Below are 23,714 nucleotides of genomic sequence, written 5' to 3'. Positions count from 1 at the left end.
ATGAGGAGGGAAAACCTGAACAGAAAAACTCAAAGGTCAGCTCAAGAAGACAAATTCAAGTATTGTAATGAAATGTGCAAAGATCTAGATTTAGAAAACCAAAAGGGAAGAACATACTCAGTATTACTCAAGCTGAGAGAACTGAAGAAAAAATTCAAGCCTTGACTTCAATATTGAAATACTTTATGGGCAAAATATTGCATGAAAGCATCAAAAGAATATGGGAGGTATACATAGAGTCACAGTACCAAAAAGAAGTAGTCTGTGTTCAACCGTTTCAAGAGGAAGCATGATCAAGAACCAGTAGTACTGAGGAAAGAATCTGCACTGAAGGCACTGGTGAAAAATGAGGCCCCAGGGATTGACAGAATACAAATGGAAATCTTTCAACAAACTGATGAAGTTCTGGAGGAGGTCACGCATATATGCCATGAAATTTGGAAGACAGCAACCTAGCCAACCGAATGGAAGGCATTCATATTTTTGCCCATTCCAAAGATAGGAGACCCAGTGGAAAGTAGGAATTATTGAACAATATGATTAATATCATTAGCAAGTAAAATTTTGTTGAAGATAATTCAAAAATGGCTGCAACAGCAAGCACGTCAACAGGGAACTGTCAGAAATTCAAGCCAGATTCCAAAGAGAACTTGGAACTAGGGATATCATGGCTGATGTCAGATGGTTCTTGGGTAAAAGCAGAGAAGACCAGAAATACGTTTACTTGTGCTTTAGTGACTATGCAAAGGCATTCGACTGTGTGGATCATGACAAGATATGGATAACATTGTGAAGAATGCATACTCTAGAACACTTAATTGTGCTCATGAGGAACCTGTACACTAGACCAAGAATGAGTTGTTCAAACATAACAAGGGTATACTGAATAGTTTAAAACCAGTAAGATATGGGCCAGGGTTGTATTCTTTCACCATATTTATTCTATCTGTGTGCTCATCAGATAATCCAAGAAGCTGGATTATATCAAGGAGAATTTAGCATCAGGATTTGAGGAAGACTCAGTAGCAACTTGAGTTATGCAAGTGATACAACCTTGCTTGCTGGAACAGAGGACTTAAAATACTTAACTGATGAAGTTCAAAGACTGCAGCCATCAATATGGATTGCAACTCAATGTAAAACACAAAAATCCTCACTACTGGACCAATAAATATCACCATGATAAATGAAGAAAATATTGACGTTGTCAAAGACTTCATTTTGCTTGGATCTACAACCAACACTCATGGGAAGCAGCACTCAAGAAATCAAATGACATATTACATTAGGCAAATCTGCTGCACAAGCCCTCTTTAAAGAGTTCAAGAGCAAAGGTGTCAGTTTGAGGACTAAGGTGTGCCTGACCCAAGCCATGGTATTTTCAATTGCCTCATATGCATGTGAAAATTGGACAATGAATAAGGAAGACCTAAGAAGAATTGATGTATTTGAGTTATGGTGTTGGAGGAGAATATTGAAAGTACCATGGACTGTCAGAAGAACAAGCAACTCTGATGGCAAAAGTACAACCAGAATGCTCCTTAGGAGCCAGGAAAGCATGACTTCATCTCTCACACATCAGCATGTTATCAGGAGGGACCAGTCTCTAGAGAAGGACATCATGCTCAGTAAAGTTGAGAGTTGGGGAAAAAGAGGAAGACTCCTAACCAGATGGATTGGCTTAGAGACAGTAGCAATGGGCTCAAGCATAACACTTATGAAGACAGCTTAGGACTTGGCAGTGTTTCATTTCATTATGCATAGACTCAAGGGTCCCTAACAATAACATATAGTTAGCCCTTTACATGTGCTAACTCAACCATCATAAAACCTCTCAGAGGTCTCAGGGAGGGTGGACAGAGACTCATGCACATGTAATATCAGGCTTTGGATGAGAGCAGTACTCACACAGAGGGCTTCGAAGAGATGAAAGATGATGTAAATCGGCAAGATCTGGTTCACCAGGGTGATGACTTCTCTGCAGAACAAGTGGGAAAGGACACTCACTTGGAGCACGAAGAAAAGTTTCATTACCTATTTCTGTCCCTTCTTACTCTCCTAGAAGTCCTGAATGGTGCAAGCTGTTCATGTGCTAGGTGCTAAACAAAGGGCTGCAGGTTCTAGTCCATCCAGAGGTACCTTGGAAGAAAGTCCTGGCGAAATACTTTTGGAAAATCAGCCATTGAAAACCCTATGGAGCAGAGTTCAACTCTGACCCACAGAGTTGCTGTAAGTTGCATGGACTTGATGGTAACTGGGGTTTTTGCTTGGATTTTTTTATAATAGATGTCATTCTTCCATGCAACCATAACTGACAACCCAACCACTGAGTTTTCTGTGTCTGTATGTTCCACACATCTAACTCCAGAAAACCCCTCACCAATTCGACGACTGCCTTGAAATCAGCATTTCAGTGGAGGACAGGACTTGCATGGGTGCACCATCCTGGCCCCTCATGAGGCCTCCTGCCAGTTTAAGCAAATCTGTGCTCTTCCTGTTTCCTATAGACCCAGCGCCCAGCCATGCCCGGAACGAGTCTCTGAAGACCAGCTGGGAACCACACTGACATTTTCCAGGAATAGTGATGAAAACTGATTACCTACTCATCATTGGTAAAAACATGCCCCAGTTTATTTTTCAGGATGCTCAACAGGGTGCCCACGACCAGGGAAATGCCAACTGGAAGAGACAATGGGAACATCCTTGACAATACCCAACCGGAAGAAGACCCCAGCTTAGATCAGATAAATCATTTCCAGAGTCTTTGGTCACAGGCCCTATCGCGTTAGTCACTCATTCAGATTGAGATACACACTGTTTTGCAGTCACTTCGGAAGGGCAACATGTAAAATGTCTTTACTCCAGGGGTTCTGAAGTCAAGTTCCAGTACTAGTATCATAAGCATCACCTGGTGACTTACTAGAAATGCCCATTTTCAGATCCATATCCAACCTACTGACTCAGAACTCTGATAGGTGAGACCCTCCAGGCGGTTCTGATGTAGATCGGTGCTTAAAACCATGGCTTTACGCAATAGTGTTTGTCTGAATCTGTCCATCACAGGGAGCAGAGCCACAGGGTTGGAGGACATAGGTTCACTCTGCTAGGTGGGACAAGCAGGTTCCCAGTTCCCAGGCAGAGTTGTGGAAAGACTGACAAGTGGAGGGTGAACCCTGGAGAGGAAGGACCTTCAAAGAGTTTTGGTCTGTTTTCAGTGAGTGGTGACCGTCCTCACTAAATGCCAAGAGTCCCAGCAGCATGGAAGGCGTGGAGAGGGGACAGGCAAGTGAGAGATACCCATACGGGGTTGCCTTCTGGGGCCTGGCTTCCAAGGCTGAGTGCCTGGAGAGGTACTGCTGCTCTGGGTTAAATGTACATTAGTTTTGGAGGGTAAGGCATTTGGCCCCCCGGGACCCCAGCATGCCAGACCCTCACTTGGGTCGGGCCCTTGACTCACCACCCACCTGTACACAACACTCCTGAGATGGCCGACCGCCTTGCTTGCTCAGTGTCTGCGGCTCCCAGAGCTGTCCCCACGCGGACACAGACCGCGATGCTGAGCCCCATGGGAATCTGGGTCAGACATATGAAGGTAGCTGTCAGCAGGGCCACCTTCCAGTTCCTGAGACGAGGTGGGATGCCGACTCAAGAAGAGACCAAGACAGGGAGACAGTGAAGCGGGCTGGATAGAGGAGGGGACATTTGTCACTGCAGATGGAAGGATAGTGAGGTCTGAGGTGGGAGGTGGCATGGGGGGGGGCACTCCAAGAGACCTACAGAATCATTCCCTTACCAATCCCATCCATCCATCCCACCAGTGACCTCATGGGAATGCTTGGAGCCAGCGTCCTGACAGAAGTCCACAAGGAAAGGAGTTTTAAAAGAGTGGACGTGATTTTATGTCTACCAGAAAAACTCAGGGCAAGAAAACAAAATTGCTTAAGGATTCAGGAGTCAGGCAGGTCCTGGGTGGCTGTGGGGTGGAGAGGGGTGTTGGAACTGTGGTAGGGATTTCGACCTCCTTTTGTTAGAAATCAGTAAGTCAAGCATTCAGATTCTTATGTGGAATCTCCCAGTTTGTAAAGGGATGCTAACCAATCGTTAACAACTCTACTGTCGTGTGTAAGCTCAGGGTTCAGTCAGCTAGGTCCTAGGTCTGATGGCAGCGGGGACCTTACCACAAGGCACCTCACAGCCCTCCGGAGAGGTCTCCAAAGGTCCCTCAGGACACAAGGGTGCCCTGTGCAGTGACAATCTACTCCTTGCCCACAACACCCCCTAGTGAGAGGCGGACCCCAAGGGGAGGGTTTGTGAAGTGCTTACCATGTATGTCACTGTGGACACCTCGTATATGATGGCCTGGGCAGAGAGGTCTAACACGCTGAGTAGGCCTGTTGGGACGAGGGGTGAGGGAGAGCAGAGGGGCATAACATTGAGCCATTAGTGGTGGCCGATGCGGGATCCAGGTCTCAGGTCACATGCCATCTGTTGCTCTACCTACTGGGGAGGATCCCTGAGACTCGGGACTGACACCATGCTTCTCTACTCTGGGGACAAAGAGGTTTCAGCCTGCTCAGGAAACCCTGGGCCAGCTGCTTTTATAGAGTATCACCTAGGCTACCCCTCTCGGGGACAGAGGTGTCTTTAAATAAGAGACGGACCAAGGTCAAGCTCTAGTCCTGCCATCAGTTTGCTGGGTAACTTTGGACAATTTCTCTCATTCTTGGGGCTCCATTTTCTTTTCTGTAAACAGGGCCACGGATTAGACGTCGGTTCTACGGGTTGTTCCAGGCCAGGATTTGTGAGTTTCATATCAGCTATGCTCATTTCTATGATAAACACATGAGGAGTGGCAGGTGAGGGCCGCAGACCCTCCGGCCTGATTCATTCCTTCCCTGGCTCCTTCATCCACTCAGCTGGCTCTCACAGAGACCAGCCTTATGCTGGGCCATGCTGGGGACCCCGAGTTCGAAGGTGGGAGGTACAAAAGGCACAGAGCTGCCGTGGAGGGAGTGGGGCTCCTAGCCCAGCAGAGTGATCCAGGGGAGCATCGGACAGATTCAGAGTTATACTCAGAAGTCTGCTGATTCCTCGTCTAGGGCAGGGGGCTTCTGGGCTGGGCAAGCTGTCGATACATGACACCCCAGCCTTCGCTCTTCCACGTACCCATGAGGAGGCTGCCGATCTCGTAGGCCCACCACTCGATGCACATCATGAACATGCTGGGGACAGCCAGAGAGAAGAAAGGACCCCACTCCTGCAGGCACTGGCTGGACCAGCCTAGGAACAGAAGCCTGAGAGATGAGCAGCGGTCACCCACAAAGAAGACACCCACCGCCACCCGGATTGGAGGCCCAGGAACTTGTCACTCTTCACAGAAGAAATGGGGGACGGATGGCCCTGGAGTTGGGGTTGGGGTGGAAGGAGGGGGATGCAGGCACAAGATAGAGGCGCTGAGCAGAAGCAGAGCCAGGTGATGGGGTGGCTCAGGACCAGGAAGGGACATTGGTGTCGATCCATGTCCTTCTTCACGACACCAAGGAGCCTCAGGCACTATCCTCCCCTCCCATCTGAAAATCTTGAGTGCTAGTCTTCGTCGTAGTTGTTGGAGGGTAACATGAGGTCAAGGAAGAAAAATGGACTTTCACAGCAGTGCAGGCTGGGAGAGGACTCCATGCCCCCAGCCAGGAGTCTTAGAGGAAAACCGTATTCAATAATCAGACCAACGTAATGCTCAGATCCCAAGACCTGGGATCCAACAGGCATGGGTTGAAGTCCATGACTTCATTCAGGGCCTCTGACATGTTGGACAAATGATTTATCCTCTCTGTGTCTGTTTCCTCAATGCAGAATGGGAAGAGTTAAATAAGGCAAGGAATGCCAAGCACGCCACATGCTGCTGAGACCTAGGATTCTGTCTGTATTATTTGTTGTTGTTAATGTGCCATGGAGTCGATTCCGACTCATAGCAACCCTGCACAGAGTTTCCAAGGCTGTAAATCTTTACGGGAGCAGAACGCCTCATCTTTCTCCCGCAGAACGGCTGGTAGTTTCGAACTGCTGACCTTGAGGTTTGCAGCCCAAGTCGTAACCACTACGCTACTAGAGCTCCTTGCCTGTATTATTACTAGGATCAAAACTGTAAAATGCTCACTGGGCCAGGTTTGTCTGGTGAATCCCCATCAGGACGCTCTACCATTGGGGCATCGGATGGGATAGGTCCTGGACCTTCAGGGATGTGTGTGCTGAGGGGTAGAACAAAGGGAAAGGAGGATGGAGACAAGGTCCTCCATCTGGAAAGTGTCATTGCCCACCTTCTACTCAAGTACGTTTGAGGAGGGCCCGTGCCAGCTACCTGCCCATGTTTCCAAGTGCAGCTTCTTGAGCACAATATAGAGGAAGAGGAAGATGGTCTGCAGGAACTGAGAGATGGTGTTGGCATAAGCAGAACCTCTGGAAAGCAAGCAAGACAGGCTGTGGCTGACGGCCAAACAACAGTCCCTGGCTCTCCTCCAAAACCCTCAGCAGTCTTCCTGTGTGGCGGGAGCGGCTTTCCTGATGACCACTAACATGGGGGCAGCAAGGAGGTACAGTCATGGCCTGGACAGGAGCCACATCCTTGGCGTCGACCCTGCCCATTAGCCTGGAGATCTTTGGACACATTAGCCGGGAGATCAGCGCCACCCAGGCAACAGTTCTACCTTCTCATGGGGAACACCCTGCAAGCCCCACACTTTTCAGTATCTCCTGGTGGACTAGTTCCAGAAGATGGTGCAATGGTCCCTCCCCCATATCTTTCATGGGGTGTGGTCCCTTAGCAGAAGTACCACAGGGTACCTGAGGACCAGCAGGCCCCCATCCCTTGGCCCTTCCCAACTTCAAGATAACACAGCAACCTCCAGCAAGACCTTGCTTTGGTGAAGCAGTGGCAGAGACTGCCTTCAGGCTGCAAGGTGAGGCCCAATGGGCAGTACTCCCTGAACAAGCCCTTCACCCCCACCCCCAGGCCCTGTGCCCATGGCAGGAGCTGCTCACCTGACCCCCAAATTCAGCACAGAAACTAGGGTGTAGTTGGCCAAGGCATTGACACAGTTCCCCACAATGCCGCTGAGGACTTCCGGCCAGATGATCCCCTGAAGTAAATGAAGTTGGGGTACATGTTATTTCTGTTCCTTCAATGCAAGGACTTCCAAACAAACGTGTGGGTAGGACTGACGAAATGTGACCAAGCCCAGATGTGTCAGCTTTGTAGCAGGCTGGGGACATGCTGCTTCTTGCTGGTCAGGACATGGGATAGCAGATTGAAAGTGACCTGGGACATTCTCTTTTGAGGCCCCGGCTCACAGAGGGTGGACAAAGGGGACGCATACAAGTGTCCATCCTGTCTCACTTAGTTGGAATCACGCAGGTGTCCCTTGGCAGCCCGAGGAGTGTGCTGTGTTGGGAGGGAGCCTCCCCTCCCGTCAGGGACCTGTACCTGGTTCTGCAAATATTTTGCCATCAGGCAGTAGAGAAAAATTGCCTATATAAAAAAGAAACAACAAAATCAACCAACAACAACAGATCACAGGCATTTTTTCCCCAGGCCATAGATACCCAAGTTTGGTGGCCGTCTGGGATCCAGCTCTGCAGGCAGAGCCCCGGGTTCTAAGAGGACAAGTGGGACTTCCCCCAGGGAGTGGGCACTCTTCTCAGTTTAGGAGGGTGATGAAAAGGGGAAGCGGACTGGGGATGCTCAGACAAGCGTCCACTGATGCCGAAGTCTCCAGGCCATGCTGGACACATACATGTTGCTTCTTGCTGGTCAGGACAGGGGGCTGCAGATTAGAAATGACCTGAAAGAAAGGCTTAGAGATCTCCTTCCAAAAAACTCAGCCACGGAAAAGCCCACAGAACACAGATCTACACTGACACACATGGGGTCCCATGAACCAGAGCCAACTTGACAGCAACTGATAATTATACACGCCCAGAGTTAAGATTGCCAAGTGCTTACACAACAGATCTTGGCACATTTAAGCATTCCAGGTGTTCCAAGCGTTAGGCAAGTATTATGTAAATATTATTGTTACTGTTGTTGTTAAGCTTTCAAGTCAGTTCCAGCTCATAGCGACTCTGTATAGGGCTTCTGAGAAACTGCTGATGGATTTTGAACCACCGACCTTGCAGGACCTTGTGATTAGCTCTATCAGTCATTGTAATTATTGTTAGTGGCAGTTCAATTTTGCAGCATCATTTTATGGAAGGACTTTGCTTTATTTCATAAGAGAGAAACTATGATGATATCTTTATGGGTGTTTCCCCCGATCCAGCTTCAGTGATCCTGTTTGACAAGATACCACCATGTTGGTCTGAAGAGTCGAGTATGACTTATAGGAAACCAGTTTTTCAGGTGATTAACATAAGATACTGAAGAAATCTGTAGCTGCCTGGGCCCTAAAGAGACCATTACATGTGGCTGGGGTATACTCAGCCAGGGCCTCAGCCCACTTCAGCTTCTCCTTGACACAGTCTCTTCTCAGTTCCATCCTCACACACTTCGCCTCTGCGGAGATGGAAGATGAACATGGGCCATCTATAATCAGCACCCCCAGAATCAGCCGACATCGTTACATTACAAAAAGTCAAATAGTGTAGCATGGATTCTGCCTGCCATCCAAGTCTCTGCATCAGACTCCAAAGCCCAGAAACTGACCCAAACATAGGATTTGTGTATTAGCTTAGCATTTAATACATTAATGGAGAAGGAACAGACTATTCAATCATCCGTGCAAGAAAAAAGTTTAAGTTTAAAATTTTTAAGTTTTAAAAGTATTGAAGTCTTAGCTGTAAAAATAGATACCATAAGAGTTCAAATAAATGAATAAAATATCGTTAAAAAAGAGTTCAAAGAAAATATAGACAAATAACTATATAATCTTCCAATGGGATAATTCTTTTCAAGCTCATCAGAGATAGATATCATAAAGAAAAGGACCTGTAGACCCAATTATATACACAATAAAAGTCTTTAAATAAAAAAACCTAAAGAAGTTAAAAAGCCAATGACAAACTGAAAAATATGGGTAGCATTTATGAAAAAGGGTTAAGGTGTATAGAACAAAGGATATAATTGCTGATGTCAGATGGATCTTGGCTGAAAGCAGAGATTAGATTACAAGAAAAGATGTTTACCTATGCTTTATTGACTATGCAGTGCCAATAAACCACAGGTAAATATTGTGTGGATCATGACAAGCTATGGACAACAATGAGGAGAATGAGTATTCCAGAACACTTAATTGTGCTCATGAGGAACCTGCACATAAACCAAGAGGCAGTTGTTCAAACAGAACAAGGGGACACTGAATGTTTTAAAAATTAAGAAAGGTGTGTGCCAGGGTTGTATTCTTTCACCATACTTATTCAGTCTGTGTGCTGAGCAAATAATCCGAAAAGCTGTGTTCTATGAAGAAAAACATGGCATCAGGAGTTGAGGAAGACTCATTAACAACCTGAGTTATGCAGGTGATACAACCTTGCTTGCTGGAAGCAAAGAGGACTTAAAATATCTACTGATGAAGATCAAATATGACAGCCATCAATATGAATTACACCTCAATGTAAAGAAAACAAAAATCCTCACAGCTGGGCCAATAAACAGCATCATGATAAATGGAGAAAAGATTGAAGTTATCAAAGACTTCATTTTGCTTGAATACACAACCAAGATGCATGGAAACAGCAGTAAAGAAATCAAAAGACATTTTGCATTAGGCAAATCTGCTGCACAAGACCTCTTTAAAATGTTTAAAAGCAAAGACGTCAGTTTGAGGACTAAGGTGCGCCTGACCCAAGCCATGGTATTTTCTATAACATCAAAAGCAAGTGAAAATTGGACAGTGACTAAGGAAGCTTGTAGAAGAATTGACGCGTTTGAGTTCTGGTGTTAGAAGAGAATATTAAAAGTGCCATAGACTGCCAAAAGAACAAACAAATCTATGTTGCAAGCAGCAAAGCCAGAGTGCTCCTGGGAAGCCAGGGTGGCCAAACTTTTTCTCTCATACTTTGGGCATAGTATCAGGAGGGACCAGTCCCTGGGGAAAGATATCATAGTGGAGGTTCAGAGAAAAAGAGGAAGACCACCAACGAGATGGATTGACACAGAGGCAGCGATGTAGTCAAATACAGCAATGATTGTGAAGTTGGCACTGGAGTGGGCAGTATTTCATTTTGTTGCACATAGGGTCACTATGAGTTGGTACTGACTTGATGGCACATAACAATGAAGATTGAATAAGCATAGTACAAGCACATAACCCTGGCATAAACCATTCCTCATTTTAAAAGACTCAGTGTCCCCTTGTTCTTTCCAACGCCTGCCTCTTGAGCATAATTAAGTGTTCTGGAATTCCTCACGAGTACAATTAAGTTCCTCATGAGTACAATTAAGTGTTCCGGAATTCCCATTCTTCCAAATGTTGTCCACAGTCTGTTACAATCCACATAGCTGAATACCTTTACATAGTCAATAAAACGCAAGTCAACATTCTTCTGTAGTCTCTGCTTTCAGCCAACATCCATCTGATGCCAGCAATGATACCCCTCATTCCATATCTTCTTCTGAATCCAGCTGGAATTTCTGGCAGCTTCCTGTTGATGGACTGCTACAATCATTTTTTAAATTATCTTCAACAAAGTTGTACTTGTATGTGATGTTAAAGATATTGTTCAACTATTTCCGCATTCTGTTCCTCTACATTCTAAAGTAAGTTTCAGAGTCTCTTCTGACATCCATTTTGGTCTTTTCTTTCTTTCCTGGATTTTTAATGACCTTTTGCTTTCTTTATGCCTGGTGTTCTCGATGTCATCCTTCAACTCTCTGGTTATTGGTCATTAGTGTGTAACAAATGCATCAAACATTTACTTGAGATGATTTCTAAATTCAGGTGGATTATACTCAAGGTCATATTTTAGTTCTCATGGACTTGTTTGCTTTTTCTTCAGCTTCAACCTGAACTTGCATATGAGCTATTGATGATCTCTTCCATACTCAGTCCCTGACCTTGCTTTGGCTGATGATATGGAATTTTTCCATCATCTCTTTTCATAGATGTAGTCAATTTGGTTCCTATCTATTCCATTGGTGAAGTCCATATGCAAGTCCATTGTCGAAAAAAAAAAAAAAGGTATTTGCAATAAGTAAGTTCTATTACGTAATCTCCAGCACATTTTCTAACTACAGAGCCTTCTTCTGTTTTTCCAACTTTCACAATCCAGTCACCAGAAATTATCAATGCATTTTGATATGCATGTTTGATCAATTTCAGATGAAAGAGGTTGGCAGATTTCTTCCGTTTCATCCTTATTGGCTTTTTAGTGGTTTGTGTGTCCATTTGAATAATAGTCTATTAACTGGTCTTCCTTGATGATTTTTTGGTTAAGTGCTATAGAGTCGGTTCTGACTCATAATGACTTTGTTTTGGGTTTCTGGGGCTGTAAATCTTCACAGGAGCAGAAATCCTCATCTTTCTCCCATGGAGCTGCTGGTGGGCTCGAACCATTGATCACATGGTTTGTGCCAGTGTTGATCCAACAGAACCCCCTTGTAGGTATATGGATATTATCCTATCACAGACAGCATTGACCTTCAAGGCAGATCTTAAAATGCTCTTTTGATGGTGACTGACATCATTTTGTCATTCCTGGCATGGTAAATCATATGATTGCCCATTTCAAAATGGCCAATCCCAGTCCATTTCAGAACCTAATGCCTAGGATATTGATATTTATATGTTCATTTCATTGTTGACGACTCCCAATTTTCCTTGATTCATTCTTTTTCCATGCTGTGTCCCAGTTATTAATGGAGGTTTGCAGCTGTTTCCTCATTTTGAGTTTTACCCCATCAGCAAATGCAGGTCCTGAAAGCTGTGCTCTCTCCTTGTCACTAAGGTCAACTCTACTTGAAGAAGCAGCTCTTCCTCAGGTGTATTCTGAGCGTCTTCCAACCTGAGGGGTTCATTGTCCCGTGGCAGACAATATTTCTCTGCTATTTATAATGTCCTCTGTGGCTAACCTTTCAGAAGTGCTCTGCCTCTCCTTCTTCCTAGTCTCTCTTAGTATGGGAGCTCAGCTGAAACCTGTCCACCAAGGGTGCCCCTACTAGTATTGAAAACACAGCTGGGCATCGCTTCCAGCATCACAGCACTGCACAAGCCACCGCAGTGTGGCAGAGTGACAGGCGGTTGTTTATAACAGTGATACTGAAAACAATGTAAACATCCAGCAACTGCACTGGACCGCAAAGTCAGTTTGAACTGCAAAGTTGGCAGTTCAGACTCACCAGCTGCTCCTTGGAAATGAGTCGCTATGAGTTGGAACCGACTCCACGGCACTTAACAACAACAACCAAATAATGATGATGCAACTATATGGCGTTATTGTTTGTTGCCACCTGACCCAACAACAACATTTGAAGTTCCTATTGCAGGATGTTATTTAATCATATCATGAAACTAATGACATATTTTATGTAGGAATAAACAGGCTAGAATACAAATAGACATAGTGAAGGTATTTCACATGAGTAGTGTATATGCATGTATTTGACCATACACATCCATGAACAGAAAGAATCCTGGAGAGACATATCACCACATGTTCTCTGGGAGTGTTAGGATTGTCAACAATCCATTGCCATGCAGTCCATTCTGACTCACGGTGACCCCGGGTGTTACATTATAGATTTGCTCCACAGGGTTTTCTTGACTGTAATCTTTATGGAAGAAGCGAGCCCTTTCTCCCACGGAGGTGCTGGGTAACTTTAAACCATCAGCCTGTGGGTAATCAGCCAAGTGCAGAACTTCTGCACAATCCAAGGACCTTGGTCGGATTACAGATGATTTGAAAATTTTCATCCCCACACTTTCCAAATTTTCTCTAATACACAGTTTTCTCATCGGAAGAGCGGCTGTATTATTTGTTTTAAATCTGATTTGCAGTGACTGGAATCATAGGCTGGAATCCTAAACTCCTATTCTACCAATTCCATCTTTCCTGTGGTTGAGATGTGCTTCATGTATAGGGTACAAAGGCCATAAATCAGACGATGTTATTGTTGTTAAGTGTCTTTGAGTCCGTTCATTGCCACCCCGTATAGGGTTTCTGAGGAGCAGCTGGTGGATTTGAACCACCAACGTTGCAGTTAGAAGTCCAGTGCTTATCCTATAGCACCACACGAGGAAGTTAGATGAGGATAATCCCAGCCTCCTCCTGGCTCAGCAGAACAAAAAGCCCAGAGATAAGGGGACACTTACGGGAAGTGCTGGGATGAAAATAGTCACGTAGTCCTGGGTTAATCTGCCAGAGAAGGAGAAGCAGCAAGCTGACTGAGGTGACCCAGGGCAGGCAGGGCCTTCTCAGCACTGACCTTCCTGAGTGAGGACCCCAGGGGCACCCGTGCTTGGAAAAAGCTTTCATCAGTCCTTCCTGAACTCAGCCACCGCATGTGAAACCTCAGCAGTCAGGGGCTGACGCCACCAGGTGCTAGAAGGGGACCAGAGTGCACCTGGGCTTTCTACATGTCGTTTGCAAGAAACCAAAAGTTACAGCCTATCAAGAAATAACCAAGAGAAGTGTATACAACGTCAAATGAATAAGGAGGCATCCCAACAAGCTGTTTTCAGGCTTTCACATTTAATAATAGCCCTGGTGTGGTGCTGCAAGATAATGCGCTGGACTGCAAGGTCAGTTTGAACCGCAAGGTTGGTGGTTGAAACTGCCAACTGCTTCTAGGAAACCCCATACAGGGTCGCTATGGGTCAGAAGCAACTAGAAGGCACTTAACAACAACAACAATTTGTAAATCATATGACATGGCCTCAGTTCTCTTTTCCTAGGGTGAACACGTCATTGCTTTAAAAAGTGTTTATGAAACTGTCAGGTTGTTGTAGTTGGTTATGGTTCATAATGACCCTATGTAGGGTTTCTAAGGAGCAGCTGGTGGGTTTGAACTGCCGACCTGTGATTCGCAGCCTAGTGATGTGGCTACAACGCGGCACCAAGAATTCAAGACACAAATGCAAATCCCTAGGTATTTCTCTCCGTTTGTCACTCATCTGCTCCCTGCTGGTCACAACTGGCACAGCATGCCATAGCATCCCTATAGATGCTGTGCACTTGGGACCATTATGTTGCCTGGAAGAGTGGGGGCCTGGGAGGCGGGGTGCCACGTTTCCCTGGATCTCCCGCAGTCCCAGAATCCTGGGATTCCAGCAGGAGCGAGCTTACCTGGACACGGCCCGGTCCTGCCGGAGGAGCAGCAAGAGCTGTTCAGTGTTCAGGAAGAGCGCCCAGCAGGGGAAGCAGGAGAGAAGCAAGATGAGCGTGCCTCTCTGCAGGATGACGCCCACGTTCGTCTTGTTGTGGCTGCCAAAGCTCTGCAAAACCAGGTGGAGTCAGCGCTGCTTATCTCCACTCGCTAAGGGGGGTGGGGGGAGCACCGAAAATCCTGGCCCTGCCTGCCACTGGTCCAGGGGCTGGAGGGGAAGTTGTTCCAGGTGTGTGACAGCCTAGCACCAGGTGGGTATTGTTAGTTGTGGTCTTGTGGACTCTGACTAGTGACAACCACATGTGTGCCGATTAAAACTGCTCCACAGGGGTTTCAAGGCTGTGACCTTTCACAAGCCGATGGAAAGGCCTGTCTTCCAAGGTGCCTCTGAGTGGGTTTGAACACTTAAACTTTTATGTCACCCAAGCTCCATTTTCCCAAAGTGCACCTCCAATTACAGCCCACGAGATCGCCTGCTCATGGAATTATGGTTGTAGTTGTTAAGGGCCATCAGCCGGTTCCGACTCATAGCAACCCTGCGTATGGTTTCCAAGGAGCAGCTGATGAGTTTGAACTGTCGACCTTGCAGATCAAACTGACCATGTGGTCAGTGCTTATCCTACAACCATATGAGGGGCTGTTTACACGTCTGACTCGGGTTCCATTGCAGCCCATTTATCTCATGCACAGCCTCAGCCATCTCTCAGTGAAGGTTTGGGTATTACAACGATGCTGAGCAGAGTTCAGCAGAACATACAGACAAAAATGGACGAGGATAAAGGTTTAACCATCTACTTCTAAAAATCAGCCAGTGAGCAGATCACAATGGTCTGATCCTTAGCTGATCACAGAGATGGTGCAAGACCCAGAAACTTTCATTATGTTGCGTATGATTCGCCATAAGTCGGGCAGGTAACAAACCTAGTCCCATGTCCTTTCACTTCTCACCCACTGTTCTTCAGTAGTGCATGGTGAAGATGGTGTTCTTCATTCCAAAGCTAAGGTCCATAACAAGCCAGGAGCTACATCCCGGCAATACTGCCCTGGTGTCGGGGACCATGGACCCTGAGGGCCAAGGAAGTGACCTCCTGACATACTGGGTTCACATGGACCCTGAGGGCCAAGGAAGTGACCTCCTGATGTCCCAGGTTCACATGGACCTGAAGTGTCCTCCTGACTTTTTTTTTTTTTTTTGATCAACACCACAGTTTATTTGTAAACATGTTTATGTATCAATAGTCAAATTGACAGCACTTTCATACACTTCATTGTATAATATTAATATCATACCAGAAACAATTCACTGTACTCACTTACAGTTTGATGCTTTAAAAATCTTTAAATATAAACTGTGTTTCTGAAACACTGAACATAAAACAGAAACATAGTGGCAGAGAAAATGAAAAACATTATTAGAAACCAACATGCTGGTGAACTTGAACCACCGATCTTGCAGTTCATAAGGCTCTGTAGTGTGCCATCTCAACCCTCAGAGCCATGCCAGGACTGACAAAAGCAGCCTTCCCATTAGAAGAGCCGTCAGAGGAAACAGTTAAACCTCCATCAAGAGGTTTAGCACTGTAGGCAGAGAGAAAAATGACTTTTTGAGTCTTTAAAAATTGTAACAAAAGATTTTTTGGCAAGTGAAACAAAATTATGTAGGTTTCTAATAATGTTTTTCATTTTCTCTGCCACTATGTTTCTGTTTTATGTTCAGTGTTTCAGAAACATAGTTTGTATTTAAAGATTTTTAAAGTATCAAACTGTAAGTGAGTACAGTGAATTGTTTCTGGTATGATATTAATATTATACAATGAAGTGTATGAAAGTGCTGTCAATTTGACTATTGATACATAAACATGTTTACAAATAAACTGTGGTGTTAAAAAAAAAAAAATGTCAGGAGGACACTTCCTTGGCCCTCAGGGTCCATGTGAACCCAGTATGTCAGGAGGTCACTTCCTTGGCCCTCAGGGTCCACGGTCCCCGACACTCTGGGAACCCACTTTGTGGCCCACAGCAGCCTGAATACCCCCCTCTGGGACACAGGCAGGAAGGCCCCTTCCTGTGCCCTCAGTGCCTGTCACCTGACACATCTAAACATCTTGCTGGCATGGGGGGGGCAGTCAGTGGAGGGGTGAGAGGAAGTGAGTGGACCATGTTAAGGTTCCTTTTTTCTCTCTTTGGTGATCTCTACTGGGACATCAAGCCAAAGACTACTGCTATGTCTTTGTTCTTCATGGTTCCTCGCAACAACTTGCCAATGCTATCTCTGCTTTGATCTTTGATGGAGATGGGCAGCTGTCCCCAGGGTCTGTCTGCAGGACTATGACTCAAGGTCCAGTGGGAGACAAAGAAACCTTCAATGGTCCTACTGTTCTTGCAGCATTTATAGGAATCGCTCTTGCGTTGCCCAGCCACCTGCCCACTTTAGGGATCTCTCCTACCTGGGACATCAAGGTGTCACATGCCGAGGCCAAGCCGAATCCCACGGAAACTCCACAAACATTGACAAACTGGAGTCGCTCACAGGAGAAAACACGAGAATGTGTCAGGTTCAAAGTTAGGAGAGGACCTTGTGTCTGGAGTGACATCAGGGTGATTGGGCCAGAAATGGGGCCAAGACCTTCGTTCTGGCTGTCCTATCTGGCTGTGCCTTGGCCCAAACTCTCCCCACCTCTAACCCTGGGGCCCCATCTGTGGACTGCATCAGTCAAATCAGATGGTCCAAGTCACCTGCCCACCCCACCCCACCCCACCAATCAGTATTAGGCTTTCCTTGGGACTGCCAAGTACTCACAGCCACTGCAAGGGTCACCGATGCCAACTCCACCTTGCCCAGGTGCCCGCAGAATACCGAACTCACCACATAGATCAGGAAGGTCAGCACCTGGAACAGGAACTGAGAACAGCCCCACGTGTAGGCATTCCCACTGCCCAGATCGGCCTCTTGGCCCAGGAAACACCCCAGGCACCCTCAGCGCTCACAGCCCAAAGCCCCTCCTTGAAGCTTGTTGTGTCGTGTGCCGTTGAGTTGGTTTCAACTCATAGGGTTCCTGAAGCTGTAAATCTCTAGAGCAGAAAGTCGGTTAACCCTGCAGTTAACTGCCCAACTCGTAAACCTCTACACCATTAGAGCTCCTCAAGACTGGTGGACAAGAATCATCCCACCTCTGCCTTGTACCAGCAGGTCTCTCCGAGGGACCCTCATTTAGAAACCCACCACAAACACTATCACCCACTGGGCAAACTCCCTTTACAGAATCAGACCTGAACCTTTCACAGTGTGATCCAGGCTTGCAAGGAGACAGGGCTGGAAGCAAGGAGATCTGGATCCTGCTCGCATCCCACCACCAGCCACCAGCAGCAGTGGGACCCCGGACTTCTGTTTCTCCCCTAAAACTGTGGTAGCCCATGGGAAGCACTTTGCACTGTGCTTGTTACACACAAGCTTGCCACAAATATTGTATCCAGCTCCTGGTATGGTGCTGTAGGATCAACACTGGACTATGAACCATAATGTTGGCAGTTAGAACCCGCTAGCTGCTCCTCAGAACCCCTATATGGGTCGCTATGAGTTGGAACCAACTTGACAACAGTTAACAATTGCTGTTAGGATTATAGTAACATGGGAGATTTTGATCAGGTCCTATTAATAAAGAGTGAAATTAAATATAAACAACAGTTATTTCCAGGTGGTTAAATTAGAGATGGAGTTTTTTCTTCCTATTGACTTTTTTTTTTTTTAATGTTTTATTGTGAATTATGTGATAGTTTATATGGCAGAACATTAGCTTTACATTCATCCTGTCGTATATCATTTCACTGCCATGGTTACAATACCCTCCATGCATCATCAACCAACCAAAAGGTATATCCCGCAAGCCTGCCCACCCCCCACACAGCCCCTCTCCCTCTCTGGGTCTAAAGTCCCCACCCACTCCATCTCTCCACATCATCATCTCTGCCTCCATCTCTGGCATCACTGCTTCTCAGGGTAGGGTCCCACTCTCTACTCTTCTCCCTTGATGGTCCCAGGGACCTCTGCTCCTAGACTGAAAAGTTAATCACTCCCCTCTTTGCTACAAAACATCGACCTTTACATTTCCAACCCTCACAATCAGTCCTGGTAACAATCATTCACTATTGTATCACAAGAGACCTGTCTACATCTGCTTTCATCAGCCCCGCCCAGACAGATTGGATACTAATCAGTGGAGATTCTGCCTTCCTCTGCACCCTCTGGATCTAGGCTCCCTCTTGAAAGCTTGTAAGCCAGTCATTTCTTGCCTTTGTAGCACCCCCATTTTGTGTAGCCAATGTCCAAGTTGGCCATCCCTGTCTACCCTGTGTATGGAGGGGGTGGCAATGATCCTCGCTGTAAAAATTTGTTCCTTCTTTTGAGCTACTACATCCATAGGTGTAGGTCAAGTTTATCAAATTGTATCAGGTTACTCTTTTTTTTCCTCTTCTTTCTTCTTCTAGTTGAGCTCTGATCATCCAGTCATTGAAGCCAGGTCAAGTGGGTATTATCTGCAAGTGTGGGTGTTCTTATGCATATGCCCTCTATTCTTATCAGCTGGATGCTTCACTTTCCACTCTAGTCCTCTGTGGCTATGTCACTGTGGCTATGTCACAGAGTCCCCAGGTCTTGCCACACTGCTGGCCAACCGGGTCTCCAGCTGGGTTCACAGGAGTCTATTGAGCGTTGTAGGTCTTAACTCGCAACTTCATTGCTGTTTTTCCTTCACTTCCCCTTATCAGTGATGAACATGGTCACCAATCAGAGCATGTATTCCCACTGAGTCTGAGTCTTGGAAGGGGGTTTTCCCTGAGGGAATCTTCCTATTGACTTTTGATATTGTCTGAAGTTTTTAGAGATATTTATTTATTACCCCTATAACCCTGTACAGGGTCGCTATGGGTCAGAACCGACTCAATGGCACTTAACAACAACAACATGATCAGAAATGGAGTCTTAGTATGGCGCTGTAGAATAAGCATTGGACTACAAGGTCAGTTTGAACCTCAAGGTCAGCAGTTCAAACTCACCATCCTTTCCTTGGAAATCCCATACCGGGCAGCTATGACTCAACAGCACTTAACAACAATACCAACAACAAGATGAGAAATATAAGACTTTTTTAACTTGGAACTAGGAAGGGTAGAAGATTCATCCTCTCCTGTCGGAGAGGCCCAGAGTCTCAGTCCTCTTACAATCTTTTATATGAGCTTTGCTATGACTTCTCAGTCCAATCTGAGAGGGGTTGGGCACATCTGGCCCCCTGCCACCCAGGCACTGTCCCTGGCTTTGAGGGGCCAACCCACTGTCACCAGCTCGGGGTGTGGTGCAGATTGGACGGTGTCTTGGGGGAATGGTGTGAGCAGTCCCTGAGATATTCCTGTGTCCTATCTGGACATCACCCTCCTGCCCCTTCAACCCAAATGGCCCCCCAACCCCGCCTCCTCACCAAGGGTCCAGCAAGGACAAAGAGCTTCCGTGCCTCCACTCCAAAGCCCACGGGGAACAACCTGAGGAGGGCAGGGCAGTAGCGCCAACGGACTGGAGCCCCCGTGTCCTGGAAGCTGTCCATCCCAAGTGGGGCTTGGTCACCCTGTGGGCCAGAGCTCTCTCCCAGACAGCTTTGCCCGACTAGCTAAGGTGCCCCTGACCACCACCCCGTGTCACCTTACAGCCTGGCTAATGAGTAAAAGATGGGGGTGGGGAGACGGTGAGGGAGACAAGTGGGCAGCCATGGCAACCTGTGGAACATCCTGCCTCCTCGTGGCTCTGCTAACATTCCCACAGCCCCAGCCAGAGTGAGACTGCCCCGAGGGGGCACAGGATAGAGTCACTCCATCCGGTGCCTGGTTGTGACTCCATCCGTCACCCAGACAGGAGGCCCTCAGGAGGAGGAGAAGGGCTTGAGCTGGTTTCCCCTGGCAGTGAGGAGGGATACTAGGGCCTCAGGTGGAGAATGCTGGGGAATGCCCTGCCTCCCAACTCCATCATAACGTCCATTAGAGATTAAGGGCTGAAACCCCAGGGAGGTGGGCAGCTTGCCAGGGTCACAGAACAGACAGAGACTCCATACCCTTGCCTGTGAGGGAGCGAGGGACAAATGGTCATGCTGGTTGTAGCATTGTTGTTGTTGTTAAGTGCCGTCGAGTCGGATCCGACCCATAGCGACCCTATACAGGGTTTCCGAGGAGTGACTGGTGAACTTGAACCACCAACCTTGCAGTTCAATCGGCTTTGCAGTCTGGCGCATTAACCCACAGCGTGCCTTGGAGTTTACATTTATGTATAAGGAGCTGTGGTTTAATTTCCTGCTGAGTGGGGCTGGGATTGAGGATAGGCACTGAGTTACTTGGAAGGATTTTCCTTGCCTTTAGTCTCAGGGAGTCCTGGAGTCTCACACACACCCTCCCCCCTCCTATTTTTTTTTTTTTTTTTTTAGTTTTTATGTGAATTGAATGATAGTTTACATGAGGGAGCATCAGTTTTACACTCATCATTTCATTGCAATGATTACAATCTCCTCTGTGCATCATCATTCAACAGTATTTGCTCCTATTCCCTCTGGGGGTTTTGTTGTTGTTTGGGGGGGTGGGGTGTACACAAAAACACTCAGGAATATATAATCATTTAAAAAACAAAGGACACATTCTGCAAGCCTGCCCCTGGCCACCAACACCTGGCTGCCAGCACACAGCCTCTCTCTTTCCATGAGTCCAGAGTCCTCAGCTGCTCTCTCTCTCTCCATGCCTTCATTTCTGTCTCCATCTCTGGTGTCACTGCTTCTCTGGATAAGGTCATGCATTTTGCTTGTGTTCTTTTCCCTCGATGGGCCTAGGGTTCTCTGTTTACAAGATTAACTACTCCCCAGTTTTTGTTACAAAACTTCTACCTTTACAATTGTGACAGTCACTATTAGTCATGATAACAACCCCATCTCCTTTCAGCAGATCCATCTAGACAAGATGAAAACTATTCAGTGGGAATTCTACCTTCCCCCACACACTCTTAAACTAAACTCCGTCTTGAAAACTTGTAAGCCAGTCACTTTGTGCCTTTATAGCCCCCACTTTAGGCAGCCAATGTATAAGTTGCCTGTTCCTATCAACCCTGTGTACAGAGGGGATATGTTTGATCCTTGATATGAAGACTCTTTCCCTCTCAGTATTTTGAGCTACTACATCCATAAGAATAGGTCAAGTGCATCAAATTGTAGCAATTTACACTTGTTTCCTTTATCTTTTATCTTCCTCTAGTCGAGTTCTGATCATCAAGTCATTGAATGATCACTAAATGCAAGTTGAATGAGCACTAAGTACAAGTTTGGGTGTTCTTGTGTGTCTCCCCTCACTTCACACCAGCTGGGAGCTTTGCTCTCAACTCCAGCCTACTGTGGCTATGTCCTTGTCCATGGGCTCAGGAATTCACAGGTCTCACCACACTTCAGACTAGCCAACCCCTCTTCTTCTCTCTCTCATCTCCAGGTCGACAGCAGTTTATGGACATGGTCAAACTCATCCCAGATCGTCATTGCTGCCTTTCCCCCACTTCCACTCCCCAGGAGACCAACATGGTCACCAGCAAGCTCACATGCCTGCTCATGTGTTCCCTTTGAGTTTCAGTCTTGGAGGGGGATTTATCCTGAAGGGATTTGATTGCTTGCCTTGATGGCTCCCCAGCGAACAACTTGCCTGTTCTTGTAGTAGCTCATGGCCCCTTTTGCACATGGCTGAGGCATGACTTGGCATGCCTGAAACGGCTCTCCCCTGTTCTCCATTTTGCCCATTGAGGCTGTCATTTGGTGTCCCAGTAAGCTCCTCTGTCGTTCAGGTTTCTCTCTCTCTCTTCTTCATCTGTGACCCCCTGACAGATGGCAGGGCAGTGAGGCTATGAGAGACTTAGACTGCTGCCCAACTTTGCTCCAGTCTGGATCCGAGTTCAGGGTGTGTGTTCAGCCGAGGAGAGGTGAGTAAGAGGAGCTATGAGGAGCAACTGCCGTCCCTTGTGCTTTTAGCTCAAGTGTGTAGCATTCAGGATTCCAATATTGACCGTTCTCAGAGCCATGTGGAGTGAGAGATCAGCTGTTCCTCAAAGGAAAGGATTCAGGACAAGCACAAACAAGAGATACCCACTACATTCCACCCCTTGACTACCTAGCACAAGCACACCCTTCCCCCACATGTGCAAACAGCCTTCTTTCCATACAAAGAATTCCCAAATGCTCTCACCTCACCTATGCAGTTATTTCACATCCAACTTTAGACACATTTGCCTTTTGTTCAGTAGGGGAAGAAGTGAAAGACGCAATCAGCCTCCACTAGATACGGTGTCTTATCTGAGTACGGTATCTTCCTGCTGTTCTGTTGAGTTCTTGTGATAGTATACAATGCAGAAAAACAGAACATTTAATTATTCAAAATTGAAAATCGCAGATTTATCTAATACTAACTGTGATCGTTAACGTTTTGTGTCAACTTGACTGGGCCAGGATTCTCAGTGGTTTGGCAAGTAAGACATGGTGTGGTGCTGAGGATAAGCACTGGACTGCTAACTGCAAGGCTGGTGGGTCACGGTTAGGGCTTCCTAGATTGTAAATCTTTGTAGGAACAGAAAGCTGCATCTTTCTCCCATGGAAGAGCTGGTCATTTTGAACTATTGACCTTGAGATCAGCAGCCTGACCCGTAACCACGATGCTACCAGACGCTCCTTCCCAGTATACATGGACACTGAAAAAGCTGGCTTGCTTCTTGCTGGGTCTGGAGCCTACATCTGGCTCATCATCGGACTTCCAGTTCATGGACTTGAGCCAGCGGCCTGCCATATTGCCTGCTGATTCTGGAAGTCTTCAGAAGCCTTCCATCTGGCCTGCTGACCTTGGATTCAGTCGCCTCTGAGGCCAGAAGCCTACTGTCTGACAGACAGCTTTGTGAATCAGGAAAAGCCTCCAGCTGGACATCTGACCCACAGATGTGGAACTTGCCTATCTCTAAAGTTCTGTGAGCCATTTCCTTGATATAAACTTCTCTCTCTCTCTCTTTCATATACACGTTGTTTTTAAATGTCATCAAGTTAGTTACAACTCAGAACTCTGTACAGGGCTTCTAAGAAGTGGTTGGTGTGTTTGAACCACCACCCTTGGGATTAGCAGTCCAGTGCTTATCTTACAGCTTTACTGGTTTTATTTCTGTAAAGAACCCAGCCTAAGACACCAGCAAAGAGAAAAGAGAAGAAAGTGTATTACCATTGCAATTATTATTATTATTATTATTATTATTATAATTTGAGGACGAAAAGGAGGAAGTGCAGGTCAAAAAAGAGGAAGTACAGACCAAAAGCTATAATATTCTAATTACAAAACCATTGCTAGTATTTGTATTCCATTC

At 46.4% G+C, this 23,714-nt stretch overlaps 1 protein-coding gene across 1 annotated transcript; it reads right to left on the bottom strand.

Annotated features, from left to right (window-relative positions):
- Nucleotides 1-1,815: 1,815 nt before the first annotated feature.
- SLC47A2 (solute carrier family 47 (multidrug and toxin extrusion), member 2) lies at nucleotides 1,816-23,152 on the bottom strand. Its single transcript, XM_006877431.1, has 15 exons — nucleotides 23,099-23,152; nucleotides 20,407-20,412; nucleotides 19,783-19,926; nucleotides 17,112-17,213; nucleotides 16,759-16,827; nucleotides 14,272-14,420; nucleotides 13,299-13,341; nucleotides 7,478-7,522; nucleotides 7,036-7,133; nucleotides 6,356-6,453; nucleotides 5,167-5,280; nucleotides 4,324-4,391; nucleotides 3,465-3,573; nucleotides 2,604-2,679; nucleotides 1,816-1,978 (listed from the first exon to the last, which is right to left on the bottom strand). Exons 1-15 carry the CDS (start codon nucleotides 23,150-23,152, stop codon nucleotides 1,816-1,818), a joined length of 1,338 nt encoding a protein of 445 aa, XP_006877493.1.
- Between the last annotated feature and the right edge of the window lie 562 nt (nucleotides 23,153-23,714).

This window comes from Chrysochloris asiatica, unplaced genomic scaffold (genome assembly GCF_000296735.1).
Source record: "Chrysochloris asiatica unplaced genomic scaffold, ChrAsi1.0 scaffold00495, whole genome shotgun sequence".
Classification (NCBI taxonomy): domain Eukaryota; kingdom Metazoa; phylum Chordata; class Mammalia; order Afrosoricida; family Chrysochloridae; genus Chrysochloris; species Chrysochloris asiatica.
This window is presented reverse-complemented; position numbering and strand designations above follow the sequence as displayed.